The sequence below is a fragment of the Peromyscus californicus genome, unplaced genomic scaffold (genome assembly GCF_007827085.1).
Source record: "Peromyscus californicus insignis strain IS unplaced genomic scaffold, ASM782708v3 Scaffold_12__1_contigs__length_115047231, whole genome shotgun sequence".
NCBI classification, from domain to species: Eukaryota; Metazoa; Chordata; class Mammalia; order Rodentia; family Cricetidae; genus Peromyscus; species Peromyscus californicus.
Window position 1 is genome coordinate 23,011,600 of NW_026294413.1, and position 18,150 is coordinate 23,029,749.

Here is an 18,150-nt window from a genome sequence, read left to right on the forward strand (position 1 = left end):
ACAGACAAACGAGCAGCTGTTTCAGATGGCCACAGGTGTGCCCCGACAGCCAGGTTTCACTCAGGGCAGAGTACAAACACCACAGGCTAAAAGCATGTCACACAAGGCAAGTGCACTTAATCTATAACGTTAACAATAGCCAGGGTCAAGTTCAAGGGAGAAGAGCTGCAAAGTCCAAATAGGAATGATCCAGAGACTAGAGGGACCACATTAGAAGTATCTGCTGAGTGAAGACATAAGAGAGGATGATTGTTTAGAGCTGTGTTTCCTAAAGGGAAAGGTGGATCCAAAATGCTAGAATGTCAAATAGGGCAGAGATAACCGAAGATCCTATTTACCTGATGATACTGCCACCTGTCCTAATGAAAACTTAATTCTATGAGCTTTGACCAGAGATACATATCAGCTGCCACCAGACCCCAGGCCAATGGAAAAAAAAAAAAAAAGATTTTCTTATAATGAGTTTTGAATGTTTAAAAATTTCTTCTCAGTAGTTTAAAGATAATACATGGAATACAAACTATTATTTATTCATTTAAAAACAGAAATAGCTGGCATCACAGATATGAATTCTCTTAGAGGTCAATGACAGAGCCAAAGTTTGTCTGTCTGCTCAATCCCCACCTGAATCTTTCTACATGGGCATAACGGACCAATAATTTGCTTATGCAAACCTGTACATATGATGCTTATTGCTTAGGGCTTTTTCTTTACTTATATAATTTCAGTTATGTGGGGTTAACCAGAACTATATTTTATATCAAGCTCCAAGTTCCAAATGATTTTCATGAAGTGAAAAAACCCTATCACTAAATTTTCAGACCTTTTACCATTTACATGAATGACTTCAAATTTATACATATTTTTAAGTCCTCTGCATTATTTCCTGTCCTTATTCCTTAGCTGCAAGATAAAATCTACTATGCAAAACCAGGTCAACATTTTCTTTGCAAATTTTCCACATATTTCTTGGTTATTCAAATACCCTAGTGCAGTACACTTTCCATTATAAAAAAAAGCTAAACACAAGACAGTTGTTTTGTTAAAGATACTCAAAATAGCATGTTAACCATCTAATATTAATGAATCTAAAGTTTCCTGCACTTAAAAATATACTAATCATAGTATATGACCACTCAAATATGTAACTGTGCTTTTTTAAAAAAAAAAACTTTGAATACAAAAATCACACATACCGTTCTTCTCTGTGGGGGCATTGTTCAGTTCCGTAGTGGATCTTGATTTACTCCTAAAATAGAATATATTAAATATGTCTTATTAACATTTTTATTTTATTCAAGAAAAGATGGTTTGGTTTGGTTTTTTGTTTGCTTGTTTTTTTCAAGACAGGATTTTTCTGTGTAGCCCTTGCTGTCCTGGAACTCACTCTGTAGACCAGGCTAGCCTCAAACACAGAATCCACCTGCCTCTGCCACCCAAGTGCTGGGATTAAAGGCTTGCGCCACTACACTTGGCAAAGATTTTTTTAAGTAGATATTGATTTTCTATGTCTTTTGGGAGCTGTGTTTATTTTTAAACCCAGGAATTTTTCATATTATGCATACTAGCAGAAAACAGAAGAAATGCTGGAAATACACAACATGTGGGACCCTCTTTCCTTCCTAAGATGATCGGAGACTGCTCTTCCCATGCTGGCTCCTGCACCAGCCACCAGCTCATTCAGAGTCAGTCTGTGCTGCCTCCTCCATACTGCCTGGTATCAAGGTATGGGCACCTAAGGCATCAGAAGGCCACGTGTCATTCATCCATTTGCCAAATGCTACCCTGGCATTCCGAACAGGTAGGGTGGCATGTCAACTGTGCAAGTTACTATGAAAATGATATTTTCAGGTCTATGAAAGGGGAAAACTCATTTCCTCATTCTACTAAATTAGCTGAACTTCAGAAGTAGTAACAATACCATATATAGATGTGCATATATAGTGTATATCTGCGTCCTGTGTAATAACCTATAATGCATGATAATGTGCTAGAACTGGCAGACAGCTACATCTGTCAGATCATCCCTGTATTTACAAAGAAAACACTTGTCACCAGATGTTAGGCTGTACTCCCCACTGCCAATAAAGTATATAGTATATATAGCACTATTTATAGTATTCTATATTATATAGTATAGTATAATATATAGTATATAGTATATACTCCCTGACTATATAAATCCCATCATAGGTCTAAAAGATAGATGTGGAGTAAGCTGGTCTTGAACTTAGAGAGATACCTTGCCTCTGCCTCCCAAGCGCTGGAATCAAAATTCTGACCTTTTGTTTGGTTTCTTTCTTAGTTATCTTTTTACTACCTGCATTCTAGGCAGATGAGCAATGCATGAAGGTTTAAACTCTGAAAGTTGATAAACTGGCGATTCCTAGCTTTTCTCATCTCAGGGCTCTTGGCCAACTGTCAACCTATGTAAGTTTCTGTTTCATTATATATTTAAAAAAATAGGACTAAATATACCTTCTTGTGGAGTTGTGCTGAGAAATAAAGTATGTAAAGTGAATAAAATGATGAGTGAGGGGAGGGGACATTTTAATGATCTCTAGTTTCTTGGAGGGTTCACCATAATCAGGTCATTTATCAGGAGGCTTTTCTCTAGCTATTGTATGTCATTCCTACCTAGTTATTCCTGCTCTGCCTCCTTTCTCCTCAGCCATGGCTGCCAGTAAATGTGCCTCTTTCCCTATATCTAATGAAGACAGCAAGTATCATGCAGGAAGCACACCATCTCTTCAGGCAAAGGCTAACGAGCCTACAAACTGGATACTTATAGATGGGCTATTCAAAGTCCTTAGTGTTTTCAAAACAGCAAAGTGGTTTTTTCAATTACTTGGAAATATTAAAGCTTAATGCTTTCGGAAACTTTAAACACATGTACCTTGTATCTTTTCTGATAGTTGAAATCCTGTTTTCCTTTCTAAACCTGATCAGTGATTCCAATCATAATGTCTAAGAGAAAGGTCACGATTCTCATCAGGTTCCCTGAAAACAATCATTTTTAGGCGATCTGGAACCACTCTTCTTGCCTTTTGAAAGCAAATGATCTCCTGGATAAGGTGACGCACATCTGTAGTCCCAACAGGTGGAAAGGATGCTAGCCAGGGCTACAGAGTGAGCACCAGGCAACCTGGAGTACCTATGGAGACCCTGTCCCAAAATTGAATTTAAACATTGTTCTGCGTGACCAAAAAGGGACGTCTTTGTCTACTCATCTTCTAAAGTGACTCCTCCCACAGGCAGGAGAGTGGCACAGCTTTTGTTTCTCTGATTTGTTTGTTGTTGTCGTTGTTTGTTTTTTGAGACAAGGTTTTGCTTTGTAGCCTAGGCTGGCCTTGATCTCATTATGTTGCTTAGGCTAGCCTTGAACTCACATCAGTCCTTCTGTCTCAGCCACCTGAGCGCTTAGATCACAAATATACATCACCTACAGATGACTCTAGCTTGAAGCAACCTTGGACTTTAGTTTAAACAATAACTTAGATCTCAGTTGTCTTGAAGACTATCTTTCATCATTTCTATTTCTTCTCTGCCCATCCACCATGCATATATGATTCCACTGGCTTATAGTCACTCTCATTTCCCCAGACACTTCCACCAACTCCCCAAAGCAGAGCTTTCTGGATAACTAACAGCAGATGTGTGACTAAGCCCAAACAACCAAAATTTCCAAATGAGCTCGGCACAAAATGCTGAGCCATAAAATCATAAGCTAAGTTTAAAGGTAATTGTTTCACAGCAAAAACTAACTGATACAAAGAACAATCTTCAAGGGATTTTTTTGGTTTTGGTTTTGGTTTTTTGTTTTTTGTTTTTTGGTTTTTTTTTTTGGTATTCCACAAGACAAAAGGCTAAAGTAGCTCTACAGATCACCTAGGTGAACTGAGGAACATTCATCTGAAGCCAACTAGTATTAACCAAGTAAAAGGCAATAGTCCACACACCTGTCACTAGGAAGCAGCCCTGAAGGGTCCTCCTCTCTCTTGGGTATATCATAGGAATCAATAGGCCTATAAAGTAAGGAAAATTTTTTATTACAATACCAAATTTTAAGACATTTCCTGACTTGAGGGATATCAAAATAGCATTCTGGTCTCTTTATGCAAATTGTCTATAGCTTAAGAGCTAGACAAGCATTTCAATCAGTTGCTACAGAAAACAGACCTACAGGCATTTGCTAATCACATGTCCAGTCACCCATTTACTGTATAAGTATACACTGGGGTGGGTGGGAGCTCCATGTTCTGGCAATGATCTAGGGCTACAGAAATTATTTTTTTAAGTTGTTGCTTTATAACACATCTTTTTAAGGTAGGCAGGCCAAGAAGAAAATAATGCAAGCTAGTGTGGTGTAGAAAGAAATGGTAGGGAGGCAGAACTGGGTATTCTGGAAAGGTTAAGGTGGTAATGTCAAGGTAGACATTTAAATCCAATGAGTGGGCCATACATATGTAAGAGAAGACATTTTCAGAGGTAACAGAAAAGCCTGAAGTCCAAGGCAGCGCCTGCTTGCATTTTCACGGAAGGGAGACAGTAACCGGGGAAGAGCCTAAATGCTAAGGGCTTTCCTAAATGCTAAGGGCTAAAAGCTCTTAGCCACGCTCTTAGGCCAAGACAAAGCTCACATGAGCTTTCCAGCTTTGGCAAGGAGTTTTGATGGCGTTGTAACATGTCAGGAACCCATGCAAGAGCTGTGGGAATTAAAGGGGCACACTGCTGTTTGTGGTTTAAAGGCTCTTGGGAACTGGTTGCTTCCGTTGTGTGAAGCAAGAATGGCAGAGGAGGGAAGACATAACAGGGTGCACCCAACAAAGCCATGGCTATTGAAACCCCTCCGTGCCCTTCAGCTATGGGGACAGACCTCCGGTACTGGTAGATCTTCACCGAAGTTTCTCGCTCCCTCTCTGCCTGGTGCTTCTGTGTTTCAGCTCGTCTTTCTGCCTGAGCCTCGGCCCGGGCCTGGGCCTCTGCACGGGCCTTAGCTTCGGCCTCCGCCTGGGCCTGGGCCTCTGCGCGGGCCTTGGCTTCCGCCTCTTCCTGGGCCTGAGCCTCAGCCTCCCGCTGCTTCCGAAGTTCTTCTTCCTGAGCTTCTTGTTCCTTCCGTTTCTTCTCCTGCTCAAGCATGAGCTGTTCCTGCAGCTTCCGACTTTGGTCCTCATAAACAGCATCCTCTTCCAGCTGTCCCCTCTCCTCCTCTCCTGCTCGGGTTCCTTCCCTGTCCGAAGACTTGGACCCTTCACTCCAAGTGGGTTCCCAGGTGGAAGCCACAGGCTCCCGTGTGCTCAGAGAAATGCTGTTGGAGTTTAGAACCATCAGCTCCTAGGTAGCCAGTAAAAAAAAAAAAAAAGAAAGAAAGAAAAAAAGAAACACGTCACCATCTGTGTCTCTGTCATTTCACATAGGTTCAGCTCTGGATGAGAACAATGGCAAGCATCCCAGAATTCCAAGAAGATAGTTACAGCTCCAAAAAAAAAAAAAAAAAGAAGCTATGTGAATAACTGAAGTCTAAGAGCAGAAAGACCACTCAAGTTCTAGGTAATAACTACTTGATGATACATTAGGAAAACTACTAGAGAAGTTAAAATACCAAAGCAAGTTTCTAACACATGAGACTTCAATATATATTCCAAAGAGCTGCAGAAGGGCGAGTGTGTCCAGGGAAGTGGGGTGTGGTGCTCCTTGCCTAGGTTCTGCAGAAGGGAACAGAGAAGGAAGGAAACAAGGCATGCTTCATGCTACCTCATCCAAGTACTTGGAATTCTCTCTCTCCGCCTCCTGCTGAGCCCTCCGCCACTCTTCCCTCAGCTTTTCTTGCTCACGCTGGTATTTTTCCTATGGGGAAATATGGCATAATAATTAATCACGGTTGCCTTCTCATGGGAGGCAGAACATTTTCCATTAGCAATTTTGCTATCTCCAAACCTCCAAATAAAACTGTCATGTGACCAATCAGAGTTTAGTCCCTGAAGGGGGAAAAAAAAAATGTCTTGAAAAAGTCTTGCATTAAGCTAAAATGCAGATGTCCAGATGTCGGGAAAAAGTAGGCACATGGAAAGAGACCTCTGCCCAAGCTTTACTGTTGATGTAACTCATCAAGGCCTGCAAGCTAGGATAAGGGAGACTGATGGCAAAACAGACCTCCTCAGGTGACAGGGACAAGTCCTCACAGTCTGAGCCTCTCACAGACTGAGCCCCTCATGTCTCTAAAGTGTCCACAGGGGTTCATGATAGTTTATACAATCATCAAAATGGGAAAGTAAGGGCGTAATGCAAAATATGCACACAATATGCAAAGGGTTTGCTAGTACTGAGGATGCTGGTTTGCTTCTGCTTTTTTCCCAGCTGGCTTCTCATCCCTGATGGGCACTGGCCAGAGAGCTAGGGCCCCCATTCCCCCAGGTGTGTGTGTTACCTGAAGTAGGCGGTCCTGTTCTTTCTGCCACCTCTCCTGCCGTTTCCTCTCCTCCTCTTGATCCCATGCCCAGCGACTCGGGGCATTGAGGGTTGGAACCGGAAGCTAGTCAGTTTGCGGCACAAGAGATGTAAACACAGAACGACAGCCTTAAGTCATCTACTGAAACTCATCCACACTCATCAATTATTCATCTATGCTGGCTTTAACCATACCAGAGAAGACATGGTCTCGCATTTCAACGTCAATCTTTTTAGCGTAGAATACTACAACCCGATCGACATTTATGTATCTTCAAACAATGCGAGAAATATCACTGTGTGGTAATCCAGTCCCGCCAAACGTCCCTCACATATTCCCAACTACAAAAGTCTAATACTCACATCAGGAACCACAGAATCGGAGCTCCCTGCAGCACGTGGGCAAGGAAGGAAGAAAAGCACAATGTGAGTCGCCATTTCTACAAAGTAATTCTTTCCAGGGCGTTCGATCACTCGCTATCTCTGCTGGTACGCCAAGTGACATCAGTTTTCTTTGTAACTCAGTCACCTATGCAGCCTTTCCCTTCAGCTCCACCTGTACTTGTCTCCCAAATTCAAATTTAGTAACAGTGGAAACCGCTGGGGCCCCAAACTCTAGGGAACAGCACTAACTTGGTGAGCCTTTCATAAGAGGATTTGCTGATACTAAAGTGTCTCATAGTTTGGTGTAATAGGGGGAAAGAACACAAACATTACAACATCTCCCAAGCCCAATTATTGCAAATATTCATCAAAAATATGACAGCAGCCATTCTCATTTTCCAGGTCTCCTTGCTAATGAGCTGCTTTCTAATTGATATGATGGCAAAAAACAAGTTCAAGACTCCTTTCATCTTCTACTATTTGAAACACAGGTATTCAAGGATGATGTGTAAACTATCAGGCATTATTATTATTATTATTATTATTATTATTATTATTATTATTATATCTTGCTGCTGTTTTCTGAGACCAGGTCTGACCTCAAGCCAACACCGACTCTGAACTTTTAGCCTTCCTGCCTCCATCATCCATGTGCTCGGATTACAGGTGTGGACCACCCTGCCTGGCTAATTTTTTTTATTACTATTTTGAGACATTATTTAGTTCAGGCTGGCCTTGAACTTTTAATCTTCCTGCCTAGCCTTTGTATTAGAGCTGTGTATGACTACACTGGGCTAATATCATCAAGGAGCTTATAGTAATGTGTGTCAACACATTATACAATTATAGAAAAGTGAATTTTCAGAAAATATGCTATTATGAAGTATTTAGAAAGTTTCCTGAATTCTCAGCTGTCACATAAACTGTTCACTTACATAACTATTTAAAGAAAATTGCTTTAAGACCTAGGAAAATGTTCTTCTCTAAAATAGCTCATTGAAGAAAAGAGAAAACCAAAAGACGAGGAATTATTTTGTTTTAGCCAGATGAATTACAAGTGTGCTATCACTTCAATTGACTAGCCACAGAAAATAGTGAGTTTAGTGAAAACCTATGAATCAAAAGCACCAAAGACAGCTGATAAACTCTATTTATGGTCTGAGAGGAAACGTAATCTACCTTAGGAAGAATATTAGGCAATAAACACAACAGACACAAACCCAGTAGGTATCATAAAGTGAATTTTGAAAAGTTTCATTAATCTTTAAAGGAATAGTAACATTTTTAGATAGCAACAGTAAATCTTCTGTGATGTTGCATCTAAAATGTTATCTATTACTTTTAAGTTCTTCATAGCAAAACAGAGTTGGAACCACATTCAGGAGACAGAGCGTTAGACAAATGTGAGGATGAAGAAAAGCCACATGCATCACACCTCACAAGGCAGCCATGCACAGCTACACCAACATAGACGGTCTCACAATGCTCCTGTGCTCAGATGCAACCAAATTTTCCTTATGTTGAATTTCCTTTGACATCAACAGAGCCATCGTTATCAGCCCTCCACCATCATTCCAACAGCAACAAGGAACTCTGTCCTTCATTAACAGTATCCCCCCATGACCAAAAACAGGGTTTTGTTTTTCGGTAAGTTGACCAAACATATGTTGGTGTAATTTAACACTGTGCAAATGATAGGAAGCAGTAAGGCATAAATGAAATTCCTCATTTCTTACTGTGACCCAGTGGAAAAACACATGTGTTTAATAGCATCTAACTGCTTTGAATATTTTGTTTTGTTTTTTCACGAGGTTAAAAGAGAGAAACACCTGGAGAGCTAGACAAAGGACACGCAAAGACCCATTACCACAGAGGTAGACCCATGAGCTGTAAGAAAAGCCTGGTGATCCTGGGGAAAGAATGGAAATGGGTTACGTTGCTTGGTCATAACAACAGCAAGATGGAAGGAGCTCGGTGCCCAGAACCACAGACTACAAGGAGGAGTGGAGAGACAAGTTCATGAGAGCCCACCAAGAGGTAGCTTTACAGTTTACCTTGTTCAAAAAATTGTGATCGCCTTTTTAAATTTCTCAAAGAAATGGATTCTGATGCTAGTTGAAAAACAAGAAAATAAATACCATCATTCATTTTAATTTCTTACCACTAGTAAATTCGATGACACTTGATATTGATATACCTTTCCAACCTGCAGCAATGTTATTTTTTAAATAACAAAATTGGTAGCCACTGAACATAGAGATTTATCAGGGCAGACACACATATTTTAGTAGTCTACACTACATTAAAATTAGAAAAAGGAACAAATACTTTTATTAATTATGTTTAGTAAGTAGCATTGGACTTCCACAGCAAGGAGAACCATACCATCACATTAGAGCACAGGGCCTCCAAGAAATGAAAACATGTTTTTGCTTAGGTCAATCAACCTAAAATTATCTCTACCAAAGCATTTTTACAACATGATGAAGGGAAATTTACAAGTGTCTGGAGAAGAAGACATCAAAAGCAATACAACCTAAAGAACGAGCAAATGAAAACAAATGCTAAAACTAATGTATCTTTGATTAGAATATGTTGGGGTAGTATTTAAGAATGTATAGATGCTAGCTTAGTGGAGGTTAGTCAGAAAGAAAAAGAAAACACAATCTGACTTCTCCCACAGACAAGTCCCCAAACCATGGTACAAACTGTAGATATCACCTGATAGTGGCTGGTGCTTACTCTCTAAACAATCCTGAAGTAGCTAGCCCTGCATGGAGTCACACCGTCACCACATAGGTGTCTTATCAATTGGCTCTACTACCTGGGACATTAGAAGAACAGAACTGGGATTCCTTAGATTTTAGTATCATGAAGAAAAATAAGCAACATTTATTTTAAAAGTCTGTTGATAGCTTCTAGTTATTAGAAATGAACATCAAAGATAATAATCATAGAGGAGAGGCAAATTCATAAACTTTAGTCAGCTTTGTTCAACATATTTACAAACTACCCAACTGTGTCTAAAGTCACCAAAGCAAGCACAGCCCCACTACAGGAGGCCTGGCCTCATGGTGTAAAACCTGCAGCCTCTTCTGACCTCTTTCCTGCCTATATGGACCTGAAAGATCTTTCTGATCTCTCTAAGGAATAACACACAGCATTCAGTAGCTAAATTACTTCTGAATGGTCAAAGCAGAGAAGAGAGTGAGAACTCTAACACCACCCTGGATACTTCCACCGCTTTCTTTTTCAAGACAAACGAAGGTGGCCCTCTCAACTGTCACTGTCCTGTCGTTGGTGATTCTCTGCCAGGATCAGCTCCCTGCACATTTGTCCTTTCCAGAATAACGAAGAGAGAAAGGAAACCTCATCATTTTGTGTTTAATAAAGATCCTTCTGCCAACCCTCCATAGCCAGGAAGCCGCTGGCTCTAGGAAAACCTGTTCTTCTTATTTGGCTTAGGCACACAGGGACCCAGAGCTCCAGAGCCTGCTGCCAAATTTCATTTGTAGCTCCTGAACTGTTCCACGCTGGAACCGACTCCTTCCCACCTGGTGGCAACCGGATCTACATGCTAATCTTGGTTTCGACTGGCTCTGCATCCAGCCTTCTTTCGCTCACATATATTAATTTTTATAGCAGAACTGGAGAGCTATAACTCACCCTGTGGAACAAATGGAAGTAATTTAGGAATGATCTTTACCTTTTGAATCAAAGGTGTTGCTTTCCTCATGAATTCCATTGATTTCTTTGGATTCAGTATACTGGAAAGGGTAAAAATGTTAATTAACATTCTCTCCAATTGGACTTTGGGCTTAAATAATACATCTCTCATTAGGGAAAAATATCTTTAAACAAGATGGGGTTTTCAGGATATTGATTCATTACTCACAGCTTCTTATGTGTACTAAAAGCAATTTTTTTCATTACTCTCCAATACTTGTGAAAGGATTAATGACTAGCTATAGGCAAGAATGACCATAAGTTTAATCAGTCATTAATATTCTAAGAGGCATGATAGATAAAATATTCATACATTTGGCTTATATTTATGAATTTATGAGTATTTGGCTTATGAGTAATAAAACGGCCATTTATGATTCTTTAACATTTAAATCCATCCTTTAAAAATGTAATATTTCCTTTTAGATAAGTTTATTCAGTTCAAAGTTTAAATTATCAATTAAAATGAATTCTGATTAGAAATAGAAACCAGTTTTTTTAAACTGTATAAAAAAATATTGCTTTAAATTTTTGAAATTTCCTGCATTAAAAATTTGAAATTTCCTGCATTTTGCTTTTTAAATCAATTCATGAAACTGATTATGTCTTAATCACACATACAATCCAATTAAAATGCTTCATGAAGTTTCATGGTGTACAGAGTGACTGTATTTTACCAATAGACTACAGAACACAATTTATAGCATATAATTTTTCACAATTGCTATTTCTCATTCACACTGATCTGAGAGATGGTTGTAATGACTAAAGATTGATGAGAAATACCTGCAGAGCAACATTATGGAATGATATTACCATTACATAACTCAATAATAAAAGGCTGCTAATAAAAATGTCCGGTATTTTCAGGACTACACTTTAGTCTATTTATTAAGTATAACCAAACTATATTTTATATAATTTCAAAACTGATTGCTTTCCCCACATATAGCTTCTGCTGTTACTTTGTTCCACTTACAGGACTCTGAAGGCTTTCAGAGAAATCAGTTGTTACCGACAGACTTGAAGACTTGTCCGTGTTGTAAATCCCTGAAGTCGTATCAGTCCACTTGGTTTCAGGTGAACCTATAATTTTGGTAGCCACACTGGTAAGATTGAGGGTTTTATGCTGTATAGATGGCAGGGAAGGTTGGTCTCTGCCCCAGTCTGATTGGCACATGAAGATCAAGTAATGAATGCACATAGATGTTGAAGTGGAAAGAATAAAGTTACTGAATGCACAGATACAAAATGTACAGACAGACAGACGTACAGTCAGACAGATGAATCAGGTAGTGTGTCAACGACATGGAGACTTTAGGGCTTTTACCGGCAGACCACCTTCCCAAAACCCAAAGGTTAAAAGTCATGGTAGTCACAAGAGAACTAGCAAATGTGCTGATTCTTTTCCTAGACTGGAACTCATGCTATATGCCAACATCAAAAATTTGTAGGTCTGAAGTCTTAATGCCCCTTCCCATCTAGCCATCACTTATGACACAGAAACACAAAGATGTAAAAAGCAGATTAAAATGCTATGAGAGGAATATGTCCTACTGTGAGCCTGATGACAGCAGTACAGTTAAATACGACAAAGTTGCATCATAGGGCCATTCTGTTTTTCTTTTTCTTTTGGGAAGGGGGGTGGTGTTTGGTTTTTGAGACAGGGTTTCTCTTTGTAGCCCCAGAAATCCTGGAACTCACTCTGTAGACCAGGCTGGCCTCGAACTCAGAGATCCACCTGCCTTTGCATCCCAAGTGCTGGGATTAAAGGTGTGTACTACCACTCCCTACCTCAAAGTGCCATTCTTAATGCTCAGCTTTGTGACTCCTGGGAACAGATATATTTGCTTTTAATTGGCATTTGCTTTCAGCCAGTTCAGTTATGTGTCTGGTCAAACGGTGTCGAATTCAGTAGATTTGCTAGTGAAGCGTTTTCAGGAGGAATATTCAGAGGTAGTTTCATGATTTGTTCCAATACAATGGCAAAACAATTGCAAGCACAAAGCTAAGTAAAATGGGGTAAGGGAGAGGATTAATCAAGCCAAATGTTACAACCACCCGCCAAAGTCGGGTTTCCTATTTAGCAAGCCAGACACAGAGGGAAACTAACTCACCAGACTTTCCATAGCGCCTGACATCCATCACCAAGTTTCCAGTTTCTTGGGCATTTGCCATGGTTTCCTCCCACTTTTTTGTATCCTTATATGAAAACTTGGTGTTGTTGATGGCAAGAATTTCATCATCTACCTGCAGCTGAGAAAATTCTGCTGGGCTACCTAAACAATGTAGAATAAAGTAAAAAATCAAATGAAAAGGAACCCACACGACCTGCTCCCTGTTGTTTCTTTACGTTAAGGAAAATGACTCTTTCATCTCAACTAGTTCTCTTTGTTTCCAGTAGAGAAGCAGCACTGGTCTTTTTACGTTATCTAATAGCCGAGTCCCTACACCACATGAAGTACCAGGGGTATTATTCATTTCAGAGTCTGCATCTTCATTAACATTGAAAGGAGAAATGGTAAGTATAGCCAATGGGAAAAAAAAATAACTCTTCTAAGGACAAAGAAAAATGAAACTATTTTTAAATTAAAAATATGAAATATATTATACTTTAATTAATCATCAATTAGCACTCTGGGGTAGGGAGTGTAGAAGGAAAGAGTCCCTTCAAACTGCATAAAATTACCACTTAAAGTACTCTGATTACACCAATCTTGACGTTTAAAAGAAAGAGCCAATGTCAACATACAATTCTGTATGATAAAAATGTATAAACAGGGACCTCCTATCAAACAGGATAGCTCTCATAGTAGTTTTCAGCCTTGAGGGCAAACTGGGCAGTTGCTGGGTTTGCCTTGGTATAACCCTGGCTGTGGGAGGAGTAAACATCCAGCAGAAGTCCTAAAGCACCCTGAACACATAATAAATAACAGATAAGACACTAACAACACTTGGAAAGCATCATTCTTGTCAGAGAGTGACCAGGGACAGAGGACCCAGCATGTATGACACACTTGGGTTTAAGTTACTACAAACAACACTCCCATGTTGATCTATTATAGGCCTGTATATATCTGCCACAAAACACAATTATCCTTGGAAATTTTACACTAAGTCTTCAGATAAGTACTACCTGTTAACATTTCTAGAAACTGAGTTTAAAAAAGAATTCTCTAAGGTCACAAAATAGAGACTCTTCAAAATGAAAATGAATTAGAAAGGGTGAATAAACAATATGTGATGTGTAATTCCAACTACTAGTCATGTAGGAAAGACTATACCACTTTCCTCCACTGAAATGTATCTTTTCCATGTGCCCCCCACCACAAACATACCAAATTGCTTCTAATTCCCACACACACCGCAGCCAAGGTAGTGCAATAGAGTTAGGCATGTGATTTACCTTTTTCAACTGATGCTATGAAGATCCCAGAAAAATCCCATTTTATTGTAAAGCCAAAGTCAGGTTTGTTCCCAGGCGTCTGGTTTATGCTGATTCTCATGTCGCTGAACTGATCCTGAAAGTAAACATGAAACGCTGGTATCAGGTGTCCCTGGCACCCACATGGAGGAAAACCTATCCATGAAAGACGGGAAGCCGCACCAAGATACACCTGAGTCAGTTCAAGACAAAACAGCAGCTTCCCATTTTCTTCCTTGGTTTTGATAAAAACATTCCTTTATATGTACATGATAGAGTACAACTTTCTGCTAAAATAAGGTAAGGACAAATCTATTGTCAACCAATGTTTTCCTTCATTTCAATATAATCCTACAAACAAGTTGGCCATTAATAAAGTCTAGGTTTTTCAATTGCTTTTCCTTTAGCCATGGTCTGTTCATTTTTCTCCATCTTCTTCCTCACCATATGTAAGGAAACAGAATTAAATGCTTAGATTATTTAAATAAAGTAAATAACTAAATAAAGTCTAGGCTTTTGTTCACCATACAAGCAAGTCTAATTTACAAACCACTTATTCACTGCTTAAGAACAAAAAAAGAATAATTTAAATTATCTGTTTTAAATGACAGATTTTACAGAAGCAGATTAAAGCAATCTACCTCCAACATTAAGCATTTGTAGCTGAATTGGGCAAATGGCCCGCAGATGTATGATCAGCTATCCGTAGGAGTAATCCATCTGAAATTGACCAGTTCTGTCTCCCTGTACATATCTGTTGGTTCAACTGGTTCATGGGAATGCAGAGACAAATGCCTTGCTGATGCTCATGCTATAAAATACAGAATTCTGTTCTCTCATCTGAGAGAAACTGTAAACAAAGCCATCCAGAGGGACAAACTATGGCTCCTTTGAGGATACAAGCAGGTGCTAAGTTTTATGAACACATGGAAGAACAATAATATGCTTCAGTTATTCACTGGGCAACATCCACTTACTGTGTGTGGACTCGGTAAAACATGGCACTTAGCACTTTAGCAAAGAAAGATGAAAGAGGTTTGATCCTTGCTCCTAAGAACAATTGTATTCCAGGGTAGTTCTGAGGGCCTTCTAAAGCAAGAAAAGAGTATAGCTAATAACACGAAGTTTCCACTGGGAAGCCTTTTGAAAGAGCATGTAAATAGAGGCATCCAGATGTCCTCATGATGTGTGTTATTAATGAGACTGAATGTCAATCCAAAGGTAATAAAACTTGGCTGAGAATAGACTAGAGAAGGGACCAGTTGGTTCTACTCTTTAGCCAAAACTACCACTTAAATTAGAGGGGACTCGGGACTCGGTGAAGGAAGTGGTCATCTTTACCAGGCTTGCACACACAAAGACCTGAGTTAAAGCCCACGCAAGGATAGAATCTATTGTTATACGAAGACAGAAAGACAAATGAGAAGTTAGGCAATCAAACCACTAATTGGGGTTTTAATGGTTGGAGAATAAAAGATGAGATGGCATTTTAATGAATAGTCTCAAACTACATTTTAAAAATGTTCTGTGGGAGACTGCAAGTGAGCATTTTCCTTTTCTTCCTAACAAAAGATGAAGGAGAATGGGCTTCAACCATAGAGGGAAGAGTTTCACAACTACAGTAAATCAGTAGAACTGTCCCCAAAAGGCTATTCTGAGCTTGAAAATAAAGAAATCTCTGAACACACTAAATAAAAGAACAGGTACCCACCTCTCTGAACCTGCTAACAGGGAAGATGACTTTACTAGGGCTACATGCTGGCTGGCTGTCCTGTCCATCCTTGGGACAACACACAGGCAGAAAAGAGGAACATATGGACAATTAAGGTGAATCACTGTCGATATCCAAGTTACCTCATGCATGGCACTGAATGGAATAGAACTTTCTCTCTCTGACACTGACTTTCAAGTTTTTCATGAAGAACCTTATTTTCACACAACAATCTTTGTACACAGCATCCTACCCAAAAGAAGACAGATTCATATGTGTACATGATACACAAACATGCACCCATGTATGCATGCACACATATTAAAGTATGTGATGATGTGTTGAGGATGAGGGTTGTTGGTCACAGACTCCCAGTTGTATTATCTCTGCCTTGTGGAATACTTTAGGGCAATCCTGTGAAGTGTTGGATTCCTAGATTAATGGATTATAGCCAAGACTTCTTACATGCAAACATAGCTATAACTGTATTCATCCATGAACTATTCAATGATGATTTCAGGCAGGATCTCTGAGTTTTAACTGTCTCTATGAAATTTCAGCCAAATGAGTGCTGTGCAAAGGATCTGAGCTACAAAAGATAATTGGGGAGTTACCTTTTTGAACTAGATGGAACAAAAATATAAATTATCAAGGGAAACCTAGAATTTCGGTGACTAAGAAATGAACTATCCAAGTAGTTTCAGTTGTCCATGCCAGAAAAGAGAAAATTATAGTTATCCATCAACAGTTCAGCATTTAAGCTAAAAGCAATTTCCCTCAGACTGGCGACAATTTGAACAGAGGCGCCCACTGAAAGTAGGGTGCCCTGCTCACTGCCAGACTGATGAGCCAGAAGGCGATTCTAACTGTCTAAAGACAAGGGTGACCTGGTATCACAAGAGTACAAATTATTTCTCCTAGAGTTGATGAATTGAGATTTCCATGTCACCACAGATGGGAATTAATGAAAACCAGAGTCAACCTATACACTAACAAAACTGTTCCCTCTCAGTGCTTCCAACTAGACAAATGTGTTGACTTAAGGAAATCCTTCTCATTTGATAAAAAATGACACTAGAAGCAGGTTTGGGTGACACAAGCCAGAATAATGGAGAAAATAATCTTTAAATTTCTGTCCATATGGTTTCTTAGTGCATTCCAGGGTCTCCTTGGGATGAGAACTGGGAGGAAGTGGCCTTTAAATCAAGGCCCTTCTCTGATACTGGAGCCATCTTCACTCACCAAAGATCTACCTAAATCTTTCTCCACCCTCAGTAGACTTACCACTACAGAGAATCAGGTGGCCTTCCTACCCACCTCTACCAGCTTACACAAGCCTCCCACGCTTCTCTTCTACCTACAAAATCCAACTAAAGTGTGTGTATCCTACCAGGCACTTCCAAAGATCCCCCCAAATTGGGGAACATTCTTCTAAGTCACCCATTATCCCCCTCTACCTTCCCGGCCGCCCTCAGTCTCTGTAGTCACATCGTAATCTTGTCAATGTGTCCTTTTCTGTTTCATCTTGTAGTTCCTCAGTCATTCCTAACCTTTCTGACCATATGTTTTCCTAAGTCACATGCACTCATCAATGTGTCTTCAACTACTAGGTCCAACTGTTCCACAATTAAAACATCTTCCTCCCAGACATGCTCTGCTTCCTCCTGCTTTTCACATCGAGGTTACATGCCTCACTACCCTGCTAGCTGTGAGACTTAGAAATGCCTCTCGCTACTTTCTTCCTGTTGCCCCACTCATACTTCTAACAATGTGCTCTCAAGTTCACAGACCATGACAATGAATGAACTCATCTCTCCATCCTTCCACAAGTCCCCATCAGAGTTCAGAGGCATATTTGCCCTCTCTGCCCCTATCACCTTTGTCTCTTGTCTCTCCAGCCTTCCTTTCCCACAGCTGCCAGAACTCTACTTACAGAACATGCTGATTACACCACAACCCACTTTTACATTGCCCATAGCTCCCTGGTACCTGTTTGGTAGAATTCAAATTCTACATTTCTGAAATAAGTTCAGTTCAGGTGACTTTCTATAAATATAATGCCACCTTTCCTCAAAATGATTTTAAGAATAATTTCATTGTCAGGTATGGGGGTGAGGTAAGAGAATTGAGTTTGAGGCCAGTTTGTGATAACTTTATCTCTGCAAGTCAGAAGATACTTTGATCTCTATTGGTTATAAAATTCTAAAAACATAGCAATGATAGAAATAAGTCAGCAGCGGCCGAGATGATTCGATGGGAAAGAGTGCTTGCTGGAGGACCCAAGTTCGGTTCCCAACACTCATAGCAGGTATCTTACAATCACCTGTAACTCAGCTCTGGTGGATCCAACACCCTCTCCTCTTCTGGCTTCTGTGGACACACATGTGACATGCACACACACAGAGACAGACACACACATACAAATAATTTAAAAAAAAAATAATAAGTCAATACCAAT

The 18,150-nt window shown here is 39.8% G+C and overlaps 1 protein-coding gene across 8 annotated transcripts in view; it reads right to left on the minus strand.

The window, feature by feature from the left end:
* Lmo7 (LIM domain 7) overlaps positions 1-18,150 on the minus strand; it is a 216,058-nt gene that overhangs the window by 11,465 nt on the left and 186,443 nt on the right. For 4 of the 8 annotated variants that reach the window (XM_052732559.1, XM_052732565.1, XM_052732563.1 and 1 more), the window contains 11 exons: positions 13,964-14,078; positions 12,675-12,836; positions 11,537-11,724; positions 10,538-10,598; positions 8,886-8,942; positions 6,811-6,836; positions 6,428-6,532; positions 5,755-5,847; positions 4,877-5,334; positions 3,960-4,025; positions 1,197-1,249 (listed from right to left, as the gene is read on the minus strand). In XM_052732559.1, the coding sequence (XP_052588519.1) occupies positions 1,197-1,249; positions 3,960-4,025; positions 4,877-5,334; positions 5,755-5,847; positions 6,428-6,532; positions 6,811-6,836; positions 8,886-8,942; positions 10,538-10,598; positions 11,537-11,724; positions 12,675-12,836; positions 13,964-14,078 (1,384 nt within the window). The remainder of the gene's footprint in view (positions 1-1,196; positions 1,250-3,959; positions 4,026-4,876; positions 5,335-5,754; positions 5,848-6,427; positions 6,533-6,810; positions 6,837-8,885; positions 8,943-10,537; positions 10,599-11,536; positions 11,725-12,674; positions 12,837-13,963; positions 14,079-18,150) is intronic. The other 4 variants (XM_052732566.1, XM_052732567.1, XM_052732562.1 and 1 more) reach the window with 1 other exon arrangement.